This window comes from Rissa tridactyla, chromosome 10, assembly GCF_028500815.1.
Source record: "Rissa tridactyla isolate bRisTri1 chromosome 10, bRisTri1.patW.cur.20221130, whole genome shotgun sequence".
In the NCBI taxonomy this organism is placed as follows: domain Eukaryota; kingdom Metazoa; phylum Chordata; class Aves; order Charadriiformes; family Laridae; genus Rissa; species Rissa tridactyla.
The window spans coordinates 3739034-3756435 of NC_071475.1; the positions used below are offsets into that span (position 1 = coordinate 3739034).

General features: G+C 52.5%; 1 protein-coding gene across 1 annotated transcript; it reads right to left on the reverse strand.

The window, feature by feature from the left end:
- Positions 1–2851: 2851 nt before the first annotated feature.
- MCM2 (minichromosome maintenance complex component 2) lies at positions 2852–15383 on the reverse strand. The gene is made up of 16 exons (XM_054216726.1): positions 15309–15383; positions 14591–14778; positions 13849–14024; positions 12959–13222; positions 11720–11939; positions 11197–11404; positions 10336–10470; positions 9952–10143; positions 8728–8821; positions 7949–8199; positions 7577–7703; positions 7257–7369; positions 6881–7123; positions 5917–6099; positions 4762–4917; positions 2852–3854 (listed from the first exon to the last, which is right to left on the reverse strand). Exons 1-16 carry the CDS (start codon positions 15312–15314, stop codon positions 3744–3746), a joined length of 2667 nt encoding a protein of 888 aa, XP_054072701.1. The 5' UTR covers positions 15315–15383; the 3' UTR covers positions 2852–3743.
- Positions 15384–17402: the final 2019 nt, after the last annotated feature.

Consider the following 17402-nt stretch of genomic DNA (forward strand, 5'->3'; position numbering starts at 1 on the left):
GGGTTCCAGCCAAGGTCTGGCATGGGAGAAAGAGAAACACTGCTGGTCCAGAAATGCTGCCTATGCTAATTTTTCCAAGTGACTTTGGCATTAATTTGAGGGGGAAAAAAAAAATGTATTACTGGAGGTAGAACTTCCCCTACTCAAGGGGCATCTGCCATTTGACAAGCAGACTCAGAAACAGCCATTAGCACCCTGGATACAACCCAGGACTTGCAGATGTAGCGTGTTGGTTTATGATCCCAGTAAAGGCAGAAGCTGTCAAGACTCTAAACCCTGTCAGTAGGTAGGAAAGAGCTTGCAGGAAGGGGAGGGAGCTTGTCTTCCCCTTTTTCCCAGATCACGTACCCTCACATGTTAGCTGGTTATCCTGTACCCCAAAGCAGGCATGTGTGCACAATGTGTGTATGCGTGTGTGTATATATATATATGTGCCATGCTGGGCTAAGCTCAAACAGCTTTTTATGAGATGCAGAGAGCCATGCTGTTCTCTCAGGAGTGCGCACACAGCATGTTCAAATTAAACTGATCTGGCCCATCGTGCCCTTTTCAAATCAAGATGCTCTTCCAAGCCAGTCTCACCCAGCATTTGCCAACAACCACAATCACAAGGGGGGAATGGCCACTAGAAGGGACACTGCCTGGCTTCACAAAGCCCTGTCTGCTTTGCACCCCCATCATCTTCCATCTGAGCCCAGGCACAGCCTGTTGTGGACAAACCCCACCTCCCCACGACTCTTGCTTTTGCCCCCAGTCGTCAGAGGCACTGTGCGATGTTTGAATCGCAGCAGCGAGAAGCCAAGTTTAGCTTGGCTAAAGTCAGGGTTGTCAGGGGAGCAACTCCTCGTTTCATGAGAGCACAGCTTGGCTTGCCGACCTCCAGAGCCCTGCAGTAAAATCCTCGCTACGTTCAGCTGGAACATGCCCCCTGGCAAGGCAGTCCCTGTTCAAAGCAGCATCTGTTTTCACCCCTGTCTGCACCCCTGTCCAGACCAGACACCTGATGCTGTCAACAGCCAAAGCTTGCTCCAGGGAACCTGAAAAGCTCAGTGGCTGTGAGAGGAGGAACATGCCTTCAGACTGGCATTAACACTCCACTGAGCGGCTGATGCCAACATTAGCAAGGGCGCAGCTGCAAGAATTCATTGCTCTGCTGGATGCTGGCAACGCAAGGTGGGAGGGCACAACTGCCTTTGTAGTGAGGATTCGGGAGGAGGCAGAGTAAGCAAAGTGACAAACAAGTGACTCCAACAGTGGCATCTCTCTGTTGCCACTGCTCACACTGTGTGCCAAGTGAGGTGGGACCAGAGCATGGGAGGCAGGAGCAAGTTGTAGGACAAAACCGAAGGGTGACTGTCAACAGCCCCGTCCATCAGCAGGACAAGGAGCTGGGAAAATCAGGAGTCCCGCTCCATTCCCGTGTGTTCTCCCGTGGTTTGTGGTGACATGCTTAGCCAGGTATTTAACTCTGTGTAGGTCACTACAGGCATAGCAGAGGCTTCCCAAGGTTGCAAGCGTTTAGGAGGCATTTTGTTATTTCCCCAGTGCAACACAAAGCCTCTTTCTCCTCCCACACCCAACATTCACCCCACAACACAAAAGTTGTTTGCTTGAAAAGCTTGTTGCCTCCCTCGTTACTGCTAGTTTTGCTGCCTCAGGGCCGGCACTTGCCCTAGCAAGGTATGTGGGTGCCCACAGAGCTGGGCACAGCTTGCTCTCCCCAGGGATGTCCTCTGCCCATGGCCTCTGGCGTGAGGAGGTGAGGTGCTAACAGCTCTGTGCCCAGCCCTGAAGGACCGCGCTGGGGCCTCACCCCACGGTTCCAGGCACACGGCAGCTCTGCCACCCCCAGCACACACCTGACCCGGGCACACATTCAGGGGGCAGAGGGCTAGCTCGGGCTGGGAAGGCACGCCAGGAAAAGTGTCTCTACAGGCTGCTTGCTGAAAGCCTTGGTAGACAGAGACCCAGTGGGAAGGGAAAAAAACAGCCAAAACAGTTAAACAAATACACAGGAGGGAGCTGGCAGACAGAAAAGGCAACACACGGAGCCAGTTTCAGGCTGAGAGTCATGTGCTAAGCCCCCGGCAGGGTTCAAGCACTGCAAGCTCCCGAGTAACAACCAGGCTGAGAGGACACACACGCACGCACATCACCATGACAAACCCCACGGTGTCGACAGCCAGGGACACGTCTGCTTGGCCAGCACAGAACGGCAACAGCCAGCTTACAAATTCTCCCAAGCGCAGGAGGGAGGAGGCTGGAGATGCCTTACAGTCCCCTCAGTCGAGCGAGGCAAAGCACATTCACTACGGACCTCAGCTGCGTCTTGGAGAGGGTTTACTGCTTCTCCCAGACTGGAATCCAAGCGGCAGCCACGACATGAGATCAAGGCTGTCTAAACCAAGAGTGGAAAAGGAAGGGAGGTGGGAGATACCTACTGCGATGGGACAGTCTCAAGGCGATACAAACATTTACAGGGGAGTCCCACAGAGGGACCGGTGCTCCAAAAAGCTGGCAAGGCAGGGAAGGAGCCACTGCAGGCAGGCCCTTGGTGGGAAAGGCAACATTCACGACACTGTCCTGTGGACAGCCGCGTCCTGGTATCTATCCCCAGTGAAGATGTGCAATAGCCAAGAGACCAGCACTGGCCGTTCCTACTAACTTGAAGAGCGAGCATGAGATGTGTTTGTACCCAAACCCAACCCCACAAACTGCTGAGCAGCTGGTCCAGCATCCAGTTGCTCACTTATGCTCCTCCTTCCCCCATGGCTGCGAGAGTTGCCAAAAGAGGAGGAAACACAAAAGTATTGAAAAACAAATGTATTAAAAACGCACACAGTAAGAAAACTGCATGTGAGCACTGAGCCCACCCTGTCCTCCCTGAACACATCCAGCTCAGAGCTCCTCCACTGCTACTCCCAAAACCAGCACCATGTGCACTTCAACCTCATCATTCAGTTTAGGTGCCAGAACTTCGATCCAGCCATAAATTTGCATCTGCTGACAGCTGCACAGAGATAACACCTGGTGAGGCAGGGGAAGCCCCTTCCCTAAGACACTGCCCCAGCACGTACTGAAGGAGCTTTCGCTGCCCTCACGCATCACCACTAATATTAGAAATAGTTATGTTTTATTTCAGTTCTCATCTTCCTCTGCTCCCCTCCCTCCCTTGCAGAAACCAAGCACAAGGTCAACCCATGTGGGCACCTGGGGAAATGTCAAGTGTCAGGCACGCAGGCCTGGAGCTGAGAGGCTGGCTGGGTCGTGCGGAGTTGAAAGCAGTCTCAATTATCACCCAGCAGGCTGCACAGTCGCCAGAGATGGGAAAAGAGAATCCCTGAGGGTGCTTGCAATCCAAGGGGCGTGGATAAGGCAGAAAAATGCTTTTCGAATGCTCCCACTCGGTCTCTCCTGCAGATGAGCCCATAACAACTAGTGACAAACAAACAGCAAACATGCCATCTACGTGGCCAGCGATTCTCTCCCTGTTGTGCTTAGCTACAAGGCAAAACAGCGAATGAAGTTACTAAACAGACATGGCTGGGCATTTAACTACTTAACTCTGTTCTATTTACAAGATCTTCAGCAGCTCAGCACTCCCTTAATCCATAAGGCACAAAGCAAACAAGAGAACGTGCAGCTTAGTCCGGCTGGATCGTGATCTCTGTATCGTTCCTGGGAGAGCTGCAAGATGGGAGGTTTCATCTCACAGGAGCATGTGGCGAACTCTGCTTCCAGCCTCAGAACTGCTGGACAATCAGCTTCCGCTTCACATCCCGGCTGAACCTGTTCATCTTGAACACTTCGCTGTCGTAGAAGGCAGAGAGGTTGTGGATGTTGATCTGCCGAGCCTGGGACGAGGAGAGAGGGGAGAGATAAATGTTTATTAAGAAAAAAATAAAAAAAAAGTACGAACCATGTGGTTTTCCATAGCAAAGGCTGCATAAAATTTGACAGTCAGCAATCTCTGCTCTGCTCAGCAGGAACCAGAACTGCAGCAGCAGGGGAGACTGCAGGTCAGGAGGAAAGGAGCATCGCAGAGCTGAGCTGAGCAGAGAGAGGATGCTGGCTCAGCATCTGCCTGCTCTCAGCTCGTCCTTTACTTTTCCACTAGAGCTAGAACGTAACTACTATCCAAAAGCCCCTAATAGCTCACCTGGTGGGAGAAAGTTTTGCAGGAGACCTCTGGCTGGGGGTGGTCACACCAGCAGCACCAAGCTGGTGGCTCTAGAAGTAGTTACTCTGCACACTTGAGGCAAGGAGCAGAAAAGCAGCAACCCGGGAATCAAATACTGCTCTAGTGCCAAGCAAGGTCAATACTTTGCACAGGCAGAGCCAGGAGCACAGTCCCTGGACCACGATGAGGATGCATTAAGGAGGAGGAGGGTGAGCCTCATGAGGGATTGGGAAAGTTCATACAAACAGAGATTTTTCTGCACATTCCTTCAAACGAAGGTCCCAGGGAACTTTTGTCCTCATTCACCTGCAAAGCACCAGCCGTACTGCAAGACTGACCATTCCAAACTCAAAGCTTTATGGGGGTGCATGAGAACTGAGGTGGAAGAATTTGGCGCTCCCAAAGAAGAGAGAAGCAGATACAGATGAGACAGCCCTAATTCTGGGTTAAATTAACACCATCTTTTTCCTGTTACCATAATTCAGGAAGGGAAGTTACAAGTCTGAGAACACCTCTGGTTCTGAGGCTGCAGAGAGCGCAGGAACCAACCCCAGAGAAGGCTTGTTATGGTAAGCCCATACCTTATCCACCAGGTCCTTCTCTGGGACTTCTATGGTGTCTTGCTGGGCCCCATAGCGGTTTCTCTGGTACATCACCTGCTCTGCAACCAGCTGCTTAAGGATGAACAGCAGCAGCTCGTTGTTGTCTCGCTTGAATGAAAGGTAGCGGGAGAACGTCTGGGAGAGAGGACGAGAACAGCCAAGAGGGTCAGGAACCAAGTGACACACTGCAGGTCTCCCGTGCCCAACACCAGCCAACCCCCTCCTCCCACGGAGCACAAGGGGAACCAAGTGACACCACTGTCACCTGCACCCTTAGAGTCTCTTAAGGGACTTCAGCCCTGCCAAGCTGACACCTGCACACGCAGTTAAAACGCAGCCCTGTGACAGCCATGATGCTCCCCTACCAGCTGCTCTCACACCCATTAAAAGTCTCCGGAGAGGCCCTGGACCTCTTGGGGGCTGGCAGTGCACTGCTGGGGAGGGGTGCTGCCCGTGGGGGATGCAGCCGTGGGAGAGCTGGCTCTGGGGAAGGCGTAGAGCAGCTTCCCTTGACCCAGGCTGTCCTGTGCCTGCCCAGCAGACACTCACACTTGGCTGGCTGTTTGCAGCCAAAGAGAGAGGCCATGAGCCGTCCAGACTGAGGGCAGACACTCGGAGTGGACAAATGCCAGGCTGTGGCCAGCCAAGAGGCGTTTGGAGCCAGCCCCTGCCACTCAGAGAAAAGGGCAGACTGTGCACTTGAGTGCTGCCCTGTGGTTAACTGTCCCCTGAGCAGCCCTAGAAAAAAAACCAAAACCGCGAAGAAGCTAACTGCCTGCTTGGGCTCGATCACCTGGCAGCAGCAGCAGTGGGAGCCCTGGGCCAAAATAGCAAGGAAGGCATCAAAAAAGGGGAGAGACGCAGCCAGTGCTTTCAATACAGAGGCTCAGGGCACGCTCCCTTCTCAGCCCCAACAAAAACATTGTCCAACCACAGAGGAACGAAGGACAGTCCCGTAGCAGTGCCTCAGACTCACAGTACTTCATTTACACGGACTCAGCTATGGCGCTGCAGGACAGAGCCCCACAGGGCATGGAAGAGTATCTGCCCACGGCCAGGGCAGTGCAAGGAGGCTGCAGTCGAAGCCACAGCATGTGGGGCGCAGCTACAGCCCTTGGCTCGGCCGGTGCCCACCTTGCGCATGCTCCGCATGACGCTGAACTTCTGCGTGTCGATGAAGCTCTCCAGCATCACCCGGATGGCCATGTTGACGTCATCTTCCACCACATAGTCCCGAAGGTGCATGCGGGCATGAGCCTCGGCCATCCGGATCATGGACTCAATGTGACGCACTGTGATGGGGATGCTGCCGGTTGCCTAAGAGGGGAGAGGAGCAGGCAGTTTGTTACTGAAAGATAAAAGACATGGGGCAAAACAGGCGGCTTCTGGCCCAGGACCTACTTCACTCCATAGGGAGTTGCTCCTGGACCTGTGAGGACTCTCAGGCTAAGGAGGCTCTGCCATCTGCTGGCACGTTGTGCTAAGCGGCACAGGCTCCCCTGTTCAACATTTTAATTCAGCAGGGTGCAAGGGGATGCTACGTGGGGTCCCTCTTTGCCATCATTTAGTGCCTTTGCATGAACAGCCATCCCATTTCCCCCAGCAACTTTTAGGAGTTTAAGAAACAAAAAGCCAATTAAAAAAGAAAAGATATAGTTTTCCCAAGCTCCAAAAATCTCCCTCTGACCTCAACAAGTTCCTCTTCCCCTTGGAGAGCAAGAAATGAGCCCAAGAGATCCCATGGACAAAAGAGAAGGGTGTTTCTACACAGAACGGCTCCCTCCCAGGAGCATATGGGTGTGAGTGAATGCAAATGTCTCCTGTGGGCCTGCCAGACTGGGTGACAATAAGAGGACTTTGCCATGACAGGTACACGTGTCCAGTCCATCAGTCCGCAGATCACCAACAGGCAAAACTCCGCATTTAGATGAAGGATCATCTGTTCAGCAGACACTGCAGGATCTGCCTGTCTCGCAAAACAGTGGCACAGACTTTTGTGACGGGAATGGCAAGAACGTGTCAACATATGCTGGAGCCGTCTCAGGCTGATTTGCAGTCTGGATATATCCTTCTTCCCCCTTCTCCTCAGTATTCTCACCATAGACTCTTTCCTGAGGTCACTGTACATCCGGGCCACCTTGTCCTGGTCCATCTGGTTGAGTTTGGGGTGGACTTTTTCTTTGGCATAGATGATGTATTTCCTCAGGATCTCCTGGGGAATGGGTTCAACCCCATATGTGTTGGGAAGAATGACCTCATTGGCATCCCCATTCACTGCCTCCTTGCCACCTGGGTGGTGCTTGACGTGGCTGCCAACAACGAACCGGGCGAGCATTTCATCCTACAACAAAGCAGTGGAAAGGACACTGAAGAGACTCACTGGATAGCAAAACCCAGTGGGCAACTGCAGCTGAGCATCTCGACAGCAGCATCGTAAGCCCAGAACAACCCGAGATTCATAGCACAGCTTGTACCTGCACAGGGTCCACCGTGTCTCTCACCACGCACAGAATATCAAATCGAGAGATGATGGGCTCTGTCAGGTCTACGTTCTCCGAGAAAGTTAACGATGGGTCATATCGCCCACCTAGATCATAGAGACAAACCTCCAAGTCAAACACAAGCTCCAGTGCTGAAGCTCTGAAGCAAGCATAGACCTCCTGCACAGAGAGACTTTACTGCTCGCTTGGTGTGGAGAAACCAGGGAGAAGGAGGGGACGCTGTGCCACAGTTCTCACGACAGCAGGACTCCTGCTGGAGGCCTGAGATGGTCCTGGGGTCTCTCAGCACTTACCTATGGGATTAGCAGCAGCAATTACGGTGCAGCGGGCTTGCAAGGATGTGACAATGCCAGCTTTGGAGATGGAAATGCTTTGCTGCTCCATGGCTTCGTGGATGCTGGTCCTGTCTTGATCATTCATCTACGAGAAAGCAAGAATGACTTAAACTGAATCTATGTCTATACCCATTGTCCAACATACCAAGGGGAATCAGCTCCTGAAGCTCTGAAAGAATAGCAAACTGCACTACGGACCTGTAAGGGCCTAAGCAAACTGCAGAAGTCTCCGCTGGGAGGTGGCACCATGAGTTATAGTGTCTCATCACAGAGGTTACAGCTGGTCCCTCCACAGCTAATCCTTCCCACAGAGATGAAGGTAGGCCTCACCTTGTCAAATTCATCGATCAGGCAGACACCTCTGTCAGCCAGCACCAGGGCTCCTGCCTCCAAAGTCCACTCCTTGCTGACCGGGTGCCTCTGGACATAGGCTGTGAGACCTACAGCAGAAGCACCCTGGCCGGTAGTGAAGATTGCTCTGCTAGACGTCTTCTCTATGTATTTAAGAAACTGTGATTTTGCAGTACCAGGGTCTCCGCACAGAAGCACGTTGATGTCACCACGGACTTTGTGTTTGCCACCTACAATAGTTATGGGAGAGACACGTTGGCAGCTGAGTGCACGGCTTGATAGCTACCCTGCCCTGAACACCACAAAGCTGAAGGGAAGGCAAAGAGTAGGCAGGGAAACCACTTTACAGGGAAGTTGAGGGAAAAAGAAAGTCAGCTTTGGAGGTGGTCGCGTGCAAAACAGCGTTTCTAACCTTGCAGAACACATCCTTCTAAAAAGGAGATGATAACAAATCAGGACACCAAAAGGTCAAACCTCTGAAGCGGCATCAAACACGACCTCCTAGAGGAGGAGGGATAAAAACTTGCCCAGGTTTGCAGCAGGAGCTGTTTTCAGTCTTAGCGTTTCTACTGTCACACCAAGAGTTTTCAGAATGATAAAAGCAGCCACTTCCATGACAGATATCCCACAGTCTGTTACCTCGTCTGTCACCAAGCCACACAGACAACTCTAACCACCCTCATTGCAACAGCGCAGACAAACCCAGATCCATTTGCTTTCGCTGAGTGAAGCGCCAAGTGACATGAGTTGACACCCACCTGGGTTTTTGGGCTCTCCACCGAAAAGAGCTAAAGCCAAGCCCCTCTTGATATCTTCATGCCCGTAAATAGATGGGGCAATGCTGGCGAAAATCTGAAAGGAAAACCAGAGGAGTTGTCCAGGGAATACCATTTCCCAGTCCAGTCAGAATCTGGCACGACAGTCAGCAAGGGGCTGTATCTATGGTTAACCTTACAATACTGCTGTCACCGAAGAGTCTTTTATTATCCATGCCGAAGGGGCTTTTTCAAAGGTAATTACCCACCCAGAATCCCCTAAAGGTGCTTCACAAAAACGGCGCTGCTGGGGCATGGCAGATTGTGTAGTCTGGTGCTGGAAGCTGCTGTTGCTGCCTCCACGCTCCCGCTGTACAGAAAGCACAGCACAGTGGCCGTTATCAGCTGTTGCAAAGCTGAAGACCTTGATTTGAGACTTACTCACTGCACGCGATAGTAGCTGGATGGGCCATGCCGCACATGAATCGTCATCATGGTCAAATGTTATGAACAACCGGCTTATTTCCTCAAGGGTATTCTGATAACAGCCTGATGCTGCAGACTAGTGATGTTAAAACAGTCCTGGCTCAACTGAAGCTGCTCCACCCACTGGGAACAGCAATCAATGTAAAAAAAGTACGACCAAGGCAACAGCGTCAAGTCCCCCTATTACAGAGTTTAAACTTGATCCAAGTGAGACCGAACACGGACCAATCTGGGAGCTTTGTTCTTCCAAGTATTGGATTCAGGGCTTAGCATGCAGAGAGACGCAAAGCGAAGATCTCTACCACAGCTCAAGCTAAGTAATAACATCCCCTTACAGGGACTGGAGACACAAGCATTGGGCCCTCAGAACAACTTCCCTCACTTTGCTTTCAAGATACGGGGAGAGAAAACAATGATCAGATCTAAGCAGTGTCTGAGTGTCTCTCGCTGTCTCTCTTCCAGCCCTATTGTGACGTAGAAGACTCAGACAAGGAAGGGGAGAAACAGAAAATCTGACCCACTAGAGTACAAGGAAAGTTTCTTATTTTCTTCCCTGCTGTAACTCACTCTCATCAACAGCTGTCCGAGAGCTACAGAAGACCATTCAGAAGGAACCGGGATTTTTAAAAGTTTCTTTAACCACCGTTCAGCCAGCTGACACTTTTCATCACTTTCTGATCCAGCTGTCAGGTGGCAGCAAGCTACCAACAGGAAAAGAAGGGATGTCTGAGGGTGACCCACCTTCTCCCCAATTTGCTCATCCTTGGACAGACCCACAACCACTTTCACATCTTCATCGGTCAGTTCTCCAACAGCCAGCTTGTTGTCCTTCTTGGCAATGTGGTTGGCCAGGATCACAGTCGCGAACACTGGGAACCCGTTGGCAGTGTTCAAGGAGCCATCATAGTTGTTGTGGTAGATCCCTGTTAGCTCCTGAGAACCAGGAGATGGTGTGTCAGTGCCCGCACAGTACAAAGCAGCCCCCTCTCCATTTTAAGATGCCAGTCTCAAAAGTAGCTGCCCAAATGCATCTGAGGACACTCCCTCCCCACAGGTATTCCCACGATGTCAGAGTTTAAAAACGCTCTGCGCTCACCCCATACTTGAGTTCAACAATGTACTCACAATCTCATCCCCTGGCTTGCAGCTGTCGACCAGATCGGCAAGGAGAATGGCATCCTTGGAGCGGGGCAGCCTGCCGGCAGCTACCTTCCCAGGGCTCTCCTGGATTTTGATGCGCTGATAGTTCTGATAGACTGTCTGCAGAACAGAATAAAAGTTACCCAGCAAGTCTGGCAGACATCAGCACGGCCAATGCTTTCCAAAGACACCTCACCCGAGAAGCTTCATTCAAAGATTTTACTATACTTTGGTTAGAAAACTATGGGCATGGGAGGATAAAGGTTGTGAGGAGCAATTCCAGAGTGCGATGGACAACAATGGGACAGGAAAGCATTCTGCCACATCTCACCACTGTGTTTCAGCCACCACAGTGTTTACCCACCCAAATACTGGGCCAGTTCGTAGAAGGAGGATGTGCCACTTGTGATGGTTAAAGATAACAAAGCAAAGAATGAAAGCGAGAAGCTCCACATCTAAGATTTTGCTGCTGTCCTCTAGTTTCCTTAGCTGGCAGATCACAAAATACTGACCTAACTTGGGAAGGCGGAGAGCCGGACAGTCCATCTGCACGTCTACGGTACGGATAGGTAACCGTACCACAGAGATGACTGTGGCAAAAGATTAATCCCAAACACTTACAGTGAGTAGTAAACGACTTTTGGCTTCTAAACTGGGCAGATTCAGATCAAGAGCTCAAATGGACAAGATCTATCTTCACAGACCCCTGGACATAGCAGTAGAGCCCTCTCCCAGCACCACACCAGTTCAAAGGGTGGGAGCCAAGGCAGGGCCAGGAGGAACGGGCCATGCAGCAGCCTGGGCAGGACGCGCAGACAGCCCCATCCAGGCAAGCACATCTCTCACCTCTTCCATGTTGATTTCAAAGGGCCCAAGGGACTGACACTCTGGACAGGAACCAGGTTTCACCTCCTGGTTCTGGGACTGGAAAAAGGGTCCCAGGATGAAGCTGCACTTGCTGCAGTTGTATTTGACCATGCTGAGCTGAGGCAGGACCCCTGTGCAACTTGTCACCACTCCGCTGGTCCGGATTAACTGATTCAAGTGCAGTTGCCTGAGGAAAGACAAGAGAGATGGTGGATGCCTGCAGGGCACAGAAGGCACAACACGCTACAGAAATACTCTTACTACAAGGCACAACTCCCAAGGGCCTAGTAAGAAACAGTGATCAGTACGAGTTTTCTCAGCGGGTTTGTTTTACCTTTAGGGACGTTGGAAGTTCGTCCTTAATTTGACTTTTTTTTTTCCTGTAATAAGCTCAGTCATCCCGTTCGACTTATCCAGAGCGTTGGCTTGCAGACTAGTTCTGCTGAGCACCCCAAAGCCCGCTGCAGGCCCCACAGCCACTGCTGGCAATTCTGCTACTTACCTGAGCGACCGCAACTCTTCCACCAAAGGGAGGTGAGAGATACGGACATGGATCTCCTGTGCAATACGATCATATTTGGGGTACATGGCCAACACCACTTCCTTCGCTGCTTCATCAAAGATCTTCAGCATTTCTGCTGGTGCCTCAGGCAGAAAGTAGGCAAGGACATGTTCCTGGGCTGCCAGGTCCTCGTAGTTCACCACCAGACTCTCTCTGTTCTCTTAAGAAAAAGATGGTGTGAACTATATTTTCAACCTGCTCACTCCTCAAGGAGTCTGCAAAAGACAGCCAGAACAGACAAGCCTGTATCCTGCCTTTGCAGATGTCTGTACCTTCCCCGAAAAACGTTTAGAGGTCAACAATTTGAAAATGGGTGGAAAACTCTTCTTAATTTCTCTCTCTGACAAATTCTTTATCAGTACCAAACTTGTGATTGTTCCTTTCCAGTTCAGCACAGATACCTCCCAGGCTCTGGTCCTGAGACTCAAAGGCCTCAGCCCAACACAAAACTCTCCCACAGACCTCCCGGAAACAGACGTTAATAGGAGAGACAACTATGCTGAATGGCTGGCAAAAAACCTTCTGTGTCTTATGTTCCTGGAAAGGGACAAGACAAATGCCTCTTATTTCCTAGCTGTATAACACTGACCCCGATCTACTACTCAAGCTTCTGGAGCTTCTGCCTCAATATAAAGAAGAAATAAGAACAACTGCACTTGCATAAGCTGTTCATAGATGTGACGATTTCTGCTTTTAAAATTTATCAATGACAGCATTAACAATTCCCTCTTCTGGCAGCACCCAGTCAGAACACAAGGCTGCAACACAGACGCGGTTTTTAAAGCCACAAGGTCTATTTGTGTCCCCTTGCTGGATAATCCAGTTTCCAGTGTGAGAAAGTAATGGGCACAGACAGCAAGCAATTGTTGTCTCGTTCAGATCGCAAGCTTGTAGACCACTGTCTGCTGCCCCGCGTATTCTTCTGCTAGCATTTCTACGATATGAATATTAATGAGTAGCAGACGCCAGGGGCCTTCCAATTAGTCAGCCAGAATCAAAGAAGATAGTAGACATGTTTCCGTTATTCATTTATCTCCATCAGCATCCGACTTTCTTAAAGTGCTGACTCAATGTCTGAGACAAACAGGGCAGGCAAAAAAAGTCCACCTATGGACTGGATCACTGCGAACTACCATGACCCACATAAAGAGGAGAGAACCTCTAATCACCCAGCTCTACCTTTGCACATGTCGCTGATCCTTTCCTTGAAGACATTGTGCCCATGGTCATCCACGTGGGTCTTCAAGAAGTTCTTGAAGCGGTGGTAGATCTCAAGCCGGGGAGCTGCCATGGAAACCCACTCCCTCACCGAATGCCCTTTCATGTCTTCCAGATTCTCAATGCTCTCAATCATGTCTTCATCTTCCTCTTCCATGCCGTCGGCAGCCCGTTCTGCCAGCCGCCTCTTCCGTGAAGGACGGTCTTCGTCTTCATCGTCACTATCTAACGGTTGGGAGGAAAAAACGTTAGAGTGGGGATTCACACTCACGCTCTTTGGGTTAGCCATGGTTGGACTGCACAGGCTGTGGAAGCGGAGAGGTCAGAGCCTGGGATATAAATCAAGAATAATCCCAGGCCCAGCCTAAATCCAGTTCCACAATGTAACCAAAGACTTTACGGGAGTGAATAAGAAGATTTGCATGGAAGAGCACATAGTCATGTCCATTAACGCACTGAGGGAGGAAGGCAAAGGCTTCCAAGTGCATCAAAGGCCCTCCCATCCGGCCCACAAAAGTTTCCGTAGGAATACCAACAAACTCCACAGCATACACTGGGTAGAATCCCAAACCCGTGATACAGGCCCAGGATCCTGCCTTTGTTTCAGCAGTGAACATATAAGCAGAACACCACACCAAATGAGCTCTCGGAAGCCCAAATCAAAGGGATCACGTGCTGGGGAGTCCAGCCAAGCCCACAGCCAGAGATTTCACTGACAGCCCAAATAAACTGGAGCTCCGGGGACCTCCCTGCTACTCGGAGGGTGACAGTCCAGCTTCCCCACAAGGGCTGGCTTACAGTCAGCCCCACAGGGATCAGCAACCCACTCAGTACAGCTCATCAGCACCTACCGTAAAGCAGCCCCCTCCTCATGCGGCCCATGCCCTGCTCCAGCTCGCGGTCTCGCTGTCTCATTACTCGCTCTGCGGCTTCCCGCTGGCTGGCAGTCAGCTCCTCCACGTCTTCATCGTCCAAGGCCAGGCCCTCTGCTTCATAGACGTCCAGCTCGGGGATGGGGCGGTAGTCCCTAGCACACACATATAGCACCGAATCAGGCCAGGCTCCAGAAATCGTTTCTCCAGCCCTTCTCTGCCTACTGCTGGGTAGGTGTCGGGACAGTTGTTCTGCAGCAAGACTGAACGCGTTGAGCAGGAAGGCACTTCACAACAGAAGATGCCCTGCAGTGCAAAGGGCTCCAGCACCACGGGTATGAATGTCAGCATTCAAGCCTTTGTACTTTAAAGATCACCAGCTTGCCAGCAGGCCTGGCTGAGTAAATGTTAAAATGTATGCCTGCAGGATTAAGGAGCTGGGCTGGATGCACATCACACATCCAGGGAGATCCTGGTTTATCCACACTGGATCACGATGGCATTTTGCGCCAAGCTTGCAAGTTCCCCAGCTCTTCTAGGACTCAAACAACACCATGCCCCGACTGTTCTCCACTGTCCAGCCCCCTCACCCCAGCTACCAGCACAGCAGAGGGACCGCACCATGGCTGAGAGCCCCCATGTCGCTGACATCCCATTAGCAAGACCCCATCCGCAGACACAATTCCCCCCCGCAGAAGCTGGCTCCCACCGCTTTCCTTACCGTTCCATCCCTTCCCCGATGAGCTCTTCTCCTTCTTCCTCCTCTTCGGGGAGCCCCTCGGTCCCCAGGAGCCCTTCGGACTCATCCTCGAAGGGGGGCAGGTCCCGGCCGGGGCTGGACGTGAAGGCATCGCCCCGGCGGGAGCTGCGCACGGGGCTGGTGGCCGCCGCCTGCGACTCGGAGGAGTCCTGCGGGGACCGGAGGGACAGGGTGAGGGCAGGGCGTCTGGGCAGCGCCCCCCCCCGCCCCGGCACCGGGCGGCGAGGGGAGGCAGAACTCTCTAACGGGGGCGGCGGTCAAAAGGGGGCCACGGATCACCGAAGTGGGGGAAAATTAAAATAACTAGCCCTCCTCGCAAACGACAACGGAAACGCATAGGAGAGCGGGGGGAAAGGCACCCTCCGAGCCCAGCGCAGGCGGAGCGGAGGGGAAGGGCTCCGATCTCCCCCCAAACCCGACGCGGTTCTCTTCTCCGGTGCACAGCCCGTGGGAAACTTCCCACGGCATTTCGGGCGTCCCTGGCGAGCGCACCCCCATCAACTCGCACCCCCATTAATACCCCCACCCCCATTCACCCCCTCCCCGAAATCCCCTCCGGACCACACGCGACCGTGGCCGCGGTGCCGAGCCGCCGGCGGCGCGGGTTGCGGGGGGGGGGGGGGACCCAGCGTCCGCACCCCGACCCGCACCGCTCCGCTAGCCCAGCCTGGCCGCTCACCGCCATCGCCGCTGCTTCTTCCTGCCCAGCCGGATTCCGCGCGAAAACAGACCCACGTGGTCACGAAAAGCGCGCGAACCCGCATGAATAATGAATAGCGCCGGGGCGGGCCCCGCCCCTCCTCATGAATATGGATGAGGAGGCGGGCGGGGGGCACGGCCACCCACGGGCACGGCCAGCGGGGGCTCCTGGTGGGCAGCAGTGGCAAACTTCGGCAAATTTTGGCAAACATTTGGGCATTTCCCGCTGGGCGGGAGGAGACCCCTCCTGCCGGGAACCCAAGTCATGGGAGAGATCCCACTGCGGATTCCTGTGTCCATGTCCTCGTGTCCGCCTCTTCTGCAGCTAAAATCAAGCCTGGCTTGACCAGGTTTGATACTGACCCATTGCAGAGACACTTGAGTCACCTTTATTCTGGTTCACACTAAAACTACAAAGTGTGGGAAAGTGGTTCTCGCATTTGGGGTTTTTTTTTTGGCCTGAGTCTCCACGTAATAACAGTAACGAGGAGCTAATCGGAGCAGTTCTGGAGAACAGGCACATCTGCCTCCGCCGTTGCTTGGCGTAGCAAGCGATGCTGTTTAGGAGAGGAACAGAAGAAAAGCACCTGTCCCGTAGAAACTGCAAGACGAATTTAAAGAGACAAAAAAAGTAATGGTCCGATGTTTGGCAAGGAGGTGAAACACCATTCCAGGCTGCAGGCTCTTGCGTAATGGTTGGTGGCTTGGATTTTGAAGATCTGTCTTCTCTGAAGGGTTTCTGACCACTATTTGGTATCAGGCTATTCCTGCTCTGGGCTGCAGTCAGACGTGGGACAGTAACCCTGAAACAGGAGACACCAGAAGCAAAAGTGACTAAAGAGGCAGCTGACAATCATAGACCTGAAATGGCTCTTCCAGAGCCATGATTCAGCCTGGTACGAATATAGCAAAGCAAGAACATCACGATATAAATAGGAGAGTGGCTCATCCTCATCTCTGTGACAGATGACGAGGAGCTGGCTGGTGCTCAGAGTGGAACAGGCACACGGACCCTCAGAAATGCCACCGCCAGTAGGCTACTAGAGACCATCATGGCTTAAAGGAAGCCAGCCCAGGACCTGGGTAAAGCGGTGCTGTCTGACAAGGCCCAGGTGACGCGCTGTGACGAACTGGTCTCACCACAGGGTGCCACTGTCTCTCCAGGCACTGGACAGCCAGATGGATGGACGGCTTTTCTGTCTGTCCTTCCCACAAGTCCGCGGACCATGCCCATGTTTTCACTGCTCTCTTTGGGTGCCAGCTACAAGTGGTCCTGTGTTTGAGCTGGCAGCTAAAACATTCCCTAAAGTCAGGTGGCCGCCATGCACAGGACAGGGCTCCTCCTGTGGAGCTGTGCTGGGAAGGATGCACCGGGGCAGGCAAGAGGGCTGGGATGCAGACAGGGCCCGGGCAGCTCGCTGGGGTGAACGCAGCTGAGCACCAAACTCCACTAGGATTTCGCAGCCTGGTGGCTTACAGCACAGGAGGACTCCTGGGGACTGGATTCTCCCCTTTCAGAAGGGCAGGGACACTGCAGTACAGCCCAGGTGGTGCAAATTTGTGCTCAATACTAGAAATCAGGAGCTTGGTAGAGCAGCTCTGAAACAAGACAGGCACATCTGTCTCTGCAGTTGCTCAGCACCTGAGCAGCAAAGCACTTTTGGATAAGAATTAATATCCTGTCTGGTAGACTGATGTAATAAAAGCTGAAAGAGTATTTTAGAGAGATAAAATGTCCTAGAACAGTGGAATTTGGTGACAATATGAGGGTGTAATGCTGTCATGGAAACCATGACTGCACCTTCTGCCTCCGATGCCTGCAAGTCAGGTGAGATTGCCAAAGGACAGAAGGTACAGCGCCAAGTGCCAGCTTTCCTTGGCGCCCTCAAGGTTATACCGAGGGCTGCTAAATACCACCTCTTGTCTTGCTTCATCCTGGCAATGCCAAGTGACACGGCGAGGACAAACAGAGTGAGCCCCGCCACCTTCATGCACTAGACGGGGAGGTGACACAGAGCAGCGGCTCTCAGCTGAAGTGGGAGGATGTGTGCAGTTCAGGAGACGGGGCAGTCCT

Coding starts and splice junctions, on each gene's coding strand:
- MCM2 (XM_054216726.1), bottom strand. Junction 14,025..14,590: donor ATCGGGGAAGGGATGGAACG/GTAAGGAAAGCG, acceptor TGTGTGTGCTAG/GGACTACCGCCCCATCCCCG. Junction 10,144..10,335: donor GCAAGCCAGGGGATGAGATT/GTGAGTACATTG, acceptor CCTGGTTCTCAG/GAGCTAACAGGGATCTACCA.